General features: G+C 57.7%; 1 protein-coding gene across 1 annotated transcript; it reads right to left on the reverse strand.

The window, feature by feature from the left end:
- Nucleotides 1-402: 402 nt before the first annotated feature.
- On the reverse strand, nucleotides 403-2,982 carry LOC105486964 (myogenic differentiation 1). The gene is made up of 3 exons (XM_011750165.2): nucleotides 2,134-2,982; nucleotides 1,564-1,642; nucleotides 403-1,279 (listed from the first exon to the last, which is right to left on the reverse strand). Exons 1-3 carry the CDS (start codon nucleotides 2,761-2,763, stop codon nucleotides 1,029-1,031), a joined length of 960 nt encoding a protein of 319 aa, XP_011748467.1. The 5' UTR covers nucleotides 2,764-2,982; the 3' UTR covers nucleotides 403-1,028.
- Nucleotides 2,983-5,483: the final 2,501 nt, after the last annotated feature.

The raw sequence follows: 5,483 nt of genomic DNA on the forward strand, positions 1-5,483 counted from the left end.
TCACTCACTGTATATGGAGGGGATGATTCTCAGCCTTGAATGAACTTCAGAATCACCTGGGGAGCTTTTGAAAAAAATACCAGTACCTGGCCCTGGGTATCTGGGGCAGAAACATTAAATCAGAATCTCTGGGAGGCGAGCTCAGACATGGGTTTAAAAAATACTCATATCAACCTGTGTACCCTTCCATAAGAGCCACGGAAGTGTGTGGTGAGGTAGTCAAGGTCAGAGGAACTTCCCCACGTATTGGACAAATTTGCACCCCTCCTTCCTTCCCCAGGCAGCAGGCTTCCTCCTTGCAATCCGCCTGCTGCCTACAGGGGTCGCTGAGGCACAGCTGGCCCAGTTTGCGGATTTTCCTCCGGATCCCACTCCCATGCCCAGGGAAAGCTGGAGCCACCGCAGTATAAATTAGCGCCTTTATTTTGAACACCTGAGCGAGCGCCCGCGGCTCGCCCGCCTGCGGTATAAACGTACAAATTCCCTGTAGCACCACACACCATGCCTCAGAGATAAATACAGCCCCAGGGGCTCCTGCTCTGGCAAAGCAACTCTTATTTACAGTAATAGATTACAAAAGTATTATAAAAAGTGGTCCTGAACCGGGGAACGGGTTGGGAGTGGGTTACGGTTACACCTGCTACATTTGGGACAGGAGTGCACCTGGGCCTCACGCCCCCCAAATTACCGGTGCATCCCGGTGCAGGGCTTAGGTCTGGGAGGGTTTCACCCCCATGGGGGAGGGCGCGAGAAAGCTGAACTTGGCCCCTCAAGGTTCAGCTCTGGCCCACCGAGGAACACGGAGCGGCCATCACAATGGATTTCCGGGAAGGGTGCTGCGTGGAAAAAACCGCGCTGAGTCCTTGCCCTGGGTGGCAGAAGGCGGAAACTTCAGTTCTCCCGCCTCTCCCACCTCAAGAGGGGTCGCTTTTAAAGCGCTGTTGGGAGGGGGCATTTAAGTTCAATCTTTTGGGTGCGAGGGACCCTAGGGGCACCATCCCTCGGGCGGGTGGGCGGCCACCCGCCCCTCAGAGCACCTGGTAGATCGGGTTGGGGTTCGCACCCGCAGGGCACTGCGGGGCGGTGTCCGGGGACTGGGTGGGGTCGCCGCTCTCTTCCTCGCTGGGGGCGGCAGCCTCTTGCCCGCTCGGAGGCGACTCCGGAGACACGTCGGCCAGCAGGAGCGCGGGCGCCGCAGGGCTCTCGGTGGAGATGCGCTCCACGATGCTGGACAGGCAGTCTAGGCTCGACACCGCCGCACTCTTCCCGGGCCTGGGTTCTGCGCGGGGAGGGCTCGGTTAGTAAGCAGGGGTGCGGCCCCGACAAGCCTCCCACCCCTGGGTCCAGTACTTTGAGACAGATTGGAAACTGAGGACTTGTCAGAGTCCGGGACAATCGAAAGGAGAAGGAGCTACTTGCTTAGTATTTCATCGCCTGCACCACCTCCCGGGACATAGGCGTGTGTGAGTTGGGGTGGGGGCGTCCTAGATAGAGAGAGGCCAGGACAGCTCCATGAAGGCCATGGGGAGGAGGAGCGAGCAGGGCGAAGCCCGGAATACCTACCGCTGGGCGCCTCGCTGTAGTAGGCGCCTTCGTAGCAGTTCCGCCGCCGGGCGCCGCTCGGGGGGCCGCTGTAGTCCATCTGCAAACAGCAAGGGCGACTGAGTCAGGCCCGCGGGACGGCGCGGGGCCCGAACACCAATCCCTGTAGCCGCCCCCTCCCTAACTCTAGCCCCAGCCTCGAGTTCCGGGCCCAGACCTGTCCTGGTTGGGGGTGATTACGGGTGGGTAGGAGATGAGGTCTGCAACATGCAGGGCCAAACCAAGGGCGGACAGTCACCAAGGGGCGCAAATTTACATTTTGGAAGTAGGGAAAAATACAGAAAAAGAGCTTCATGTCCGCGCTGCAGTGTTCTAATCGCGCCCCCAACGGGGTGGCTCGAACGCATGCCCGCACGCTTCCAAAACAATTAGGCTACCCCAGTGACAGCTGCCCATTACACGGGGGTCCTCTCGCTTGGAAAGGATCCTGTACTAAACCTCCCGCAAGGCCAGCTCCCCGCCCTTGGAAGCACATCCCAGATATTCGGAGCGCCGCCCTAACTTCCTCACTTCCTGGGGTCCCGGCCTTACCATGCCGTCGGAGCAGTTGGAGCGCGGGCTGGACGCGTCGGAGTCGCCACTGTAGTGCTCGCCGCCGCGGCCTGGGGGCAGCGGGCCGGGCGCATAGAAGGCGGCGGCGGCGCCAGGGGGCGCGGCGTCCTGGTCGCGCAGCAAAGCCTGCAGGCCCTCGATATAGCGGATGGCGTTGCGCAGGATCTCCACCTTGGGCAACCGCTGGTTCGGGTTGCTAGACGTGCAGCGCTTCAGCGTCTCAAAGGCCTCATTTACTTTGCTCAGGCGGCGCCGCTCGCGCATGGTGGCGGCCTTGCGGCGGTCGGCGTTGGTGGTCTTGCGCTTGCACGCCTTGCAGGCCCACAGTAGGCAGCGGCCCGCCTGGTGGTGCCCGCTGGGCGCGCGCACATGTTCGTCCTCACGCGCGCCCTGGGCCGGGTGCACCGCTGCGGGGAAGTGCGAGTGCTCTTCGGGTTTCAGGAGCGCGCCCACGTGCATCAGGCGCGGGTCCAGGTCTTCGAAGAAGCGCAGGTCCGGGGAGTCGAAACACGGGTCGTCATAGAAGTCGTCCGTTGTGGCAAAGGAGCAGAGAGAGCCGTCGGGGCCCGTCAGGTCTACGTCGCGGAGCGGTGGCGACAGTAGCTCCATATCCTGGCGGTGGCGCGGCACCGTCCTGGCTTCGCCCAACCCAAGCGGCAGAGAGTGGCCGGAATTTTCTGCCGCTCGGGAGCCCTGGCTGTTGATAGTAAAGTGCTGGAAGTGTGAATGACCACCCACTGTCCCCCACCCCTCCCTGTCCTGTCCCGCCCGATTTGTGGTTAAGGAAAACGGCGGCAGCGCCCTAGGGCTTCCTCACCCCTAGCTTCGCGCCAGGCGCCCTGGGCTATTTATCCGTGGTAGCCTAAACGCCCCGGAGCCCAGGCGGGCAGCTAGGGGCGGGGGAGCCCGAGGCCAATAGGAACACAGCGGGGCGGGGCTTGGGGAGTCCCCTGGGTGGCCGCAGGGGCCCGCAGAGTGGCCAGCCAGCCCGCCCCTCCACACTGGCGCGCGCTCTCGGTTCCCTACCGGGCAGGGAGGGAGGGAGCGACTGGTAGCCTTAGGCGGCTGCACTTGGCTCTCCGGCACGCCCTTTCCAAACCTCTCCAACACCCGACTGCTGTGTCCGCGGGAAACGCTGGCTGTGCGCGCTCACCTCTGAGCTGACTTTTAATACTCTTCTGCCCCTGATTTTTGGGGAACCCATGGGTAGAGCAGCTGTAGAAATCAGGTCGTGAGTTATTTGGAGAGAGGCAAGGGATTGGGGGCATAGAGCTGAGAGAGTGAGACCGTGAAAGAGGGACCGAAAGAGGTTGAGAGACACGCAGAAAGCAGAAAGCTTAGAGTGTCAGGGGCAAAGAAACGCACGAGTGCAACAACAGGCAGAGAAACCCCGATAGTTGAAGTGGGAGAGCTCGAGACAAACGGGTCGTAGAGGCTGTGATATTCCACCAGTCCCCGACCTGGGAGTTGCTCAGTAGGTCGTGGGCCCAGTCCTTCTTCCCCAGACGCTTAGAAACCGCGCCATGGTTGTACAGGAATCAGAGATTGCTGCTAAAGCTTCGCGCCAATCTCTCCAAACTCGGATCCTGCCCAGGTGAGGAATCCCGTCCATCTAAATCTGCACGTTTCCACAGCAGGGTTGTCCAGTGCCATGCCTGGGGTCTAGGCTGAGCTGCCTCTTCAGCTGGGAAGAAAACCCTTCTCCTCCGTTCTTGGCTCTGCCTCACCCGCAGTGCTGAGTCAAGGAAAGTGCATTTGGCCAAGGTGGCAAACTTCAGGACCTGGCCTGAGAATCTCACCTCATCTCACCTGAAGTCTCTGAGAGTGTGATTTGCAGACCAGTTGAATCCAGACTTCAGAGTGTCCCCACTGTGTGATTTTGTGGAAGTCCTGTCTCCTTCCTTAGCCTCAGTTTCCAGTTATAGATTTGGGAATGACAGTAATTTCTTGGAGTAATTGTGGTGGGGATGAGAGTCTGAAGAGACCAAGGATGTGGAAGCCCTCAGGCAGTGATGTAGAGTTATTCGAGCAAGGGGCTTTCAGAGTTGGATGCTACGTCCCCAAGGCTTACAACTCGTCCATGGCACCATGCCCTGACAGAGTCCCACGTAGTCTCCAGGCCTCAGCTGTGTCTCTTTCCTGCAGCCTCACTGGAAAGGCTGGAAACAGGAGGAGGCAACCACCCCATGGAATGTGGGAACTCTGGCTCCCATACAAGCCTCAGCATACCGGCCACCCCCATGGGGGCCTGTCAACCTCTTCCTGAATATGCAGTTCACACAGTCCTCTCAGCACTCTGGCTAGGAATCTCTGTTGGCCATACATCCCTGCCTGGATCTCCCCTCCTGGAAACCAGAAATTTAAGCAGGAGTGATCTTTGTGCCTTTCCCACTAACTTCTGGAAGGCTTCCTAGCTGGCGGTTCTGGACCCTAAGAAGTCCTCCCCACAAAACCTGGAGGGCTCTTTTGGGGTCCTACCTTCTTCACTTCTCTGCTGCTGGTAGTGGTGCTGAAGGTCTCCCTTCATGAAGTACTCACCTCGCTTTACTCCATAGGACCACCTGTATTTGTTCATTCAGTAACGTCTACATCATGGAGCAGCAGTGATGATAACTCTAAATCCTGGCAAGGGCAGCAAAGTCCTGACCTCACCCCACCCAAGCCTCAGGGGGTCACCCAGAAATCCACATATTGTTAGGTATCCATTATATGCCAGTTACAGTCCAAGTGTGGGGCTAGAGCAATGAACAAAACCAAGACTCTGGCACTTACATTGTCAATGTAAGCAGGGTGACAGACAATGAACAAATAACAAGGAAGTATGTGATGCCAGGAGTTTAGAAGCTTATGAAGAAAAAGCAAGGCAGGGGGACACAGTGACGAAGATTATGGAGTGATCAGAGAAGGCCTCTCTGCTACATTTTAGCAGAGACCTGAATTAAGAGAATTGGAAGCAGATACCTGGAGATATATAGGGCCAGATAGAGGGATAAGCGTGTGCAAAGTTCCTGAGGCAGGACTCTGTTTGGCAGTTTCAAAGTATGGCAAGGAGGCTCATATGTCTGCAGCAGGGTGAGTAAAAGGGATAGTGGGAAATGGGGTGAGAGAGAGAGAAAAGGGATTATATTCTGAGATGGAAAGCCACTGGAGGGCTTGAGCAGAAGAGAAGAATATCACCATCTGATTTTCATTTTAACAGGAGCAGGCTGGTTACTGGAGGGAAAGGGCAGAAGGAGGGAGACCAATTAGGAGGCTATTGCTATAATTCCAGTGAGTGGAGCTGGTGACAAGTGGTGGTTGAATTCTAGATATATGTTTTCAAGATGGAG

The sequence above is a fragment of the Macaca nemestrina genome, chromosome 12 (assembly GCF_043159975.1).
Source record: "Macaca nemestrina isolate mMacNem1 chromosome 12, mMacNem.hap1, whole genome shotgun sequence".
In the NCBI taxonomy this organism is placed as follows: Eukaryota; Metazoa; Chordata; class Mammalia; order Primates; family Cercopithecidae; genus Macaca; species Macaca nemestrina.

Excerpts from the sequence above, each read along its gene's own strand:
- LOC105486964 (XM_011750165.2), bottom strand. The coding sequence starts at position 2,763 with ATGGAGCTACTGTCGCCACCGCTCCGCGACGTAGACCTGACGGGCCCC. Across the intron at positions 1,643-2,133 it reads CCAACTGCTCCGACGGCATG|ATGGACTACAGCGGCCCCCC; the intron begins GTAAGGCCGGGA and ends TGCTGTTTGCAG. Across the intron at positions 1,280-1,563 it reads CTACAGCGAGGCGCCCAGCG|AACCCAGGCCCGGGAAGAGT; the intron begins GTAGGTATTCCG and ends CTCCCCGCGCAG.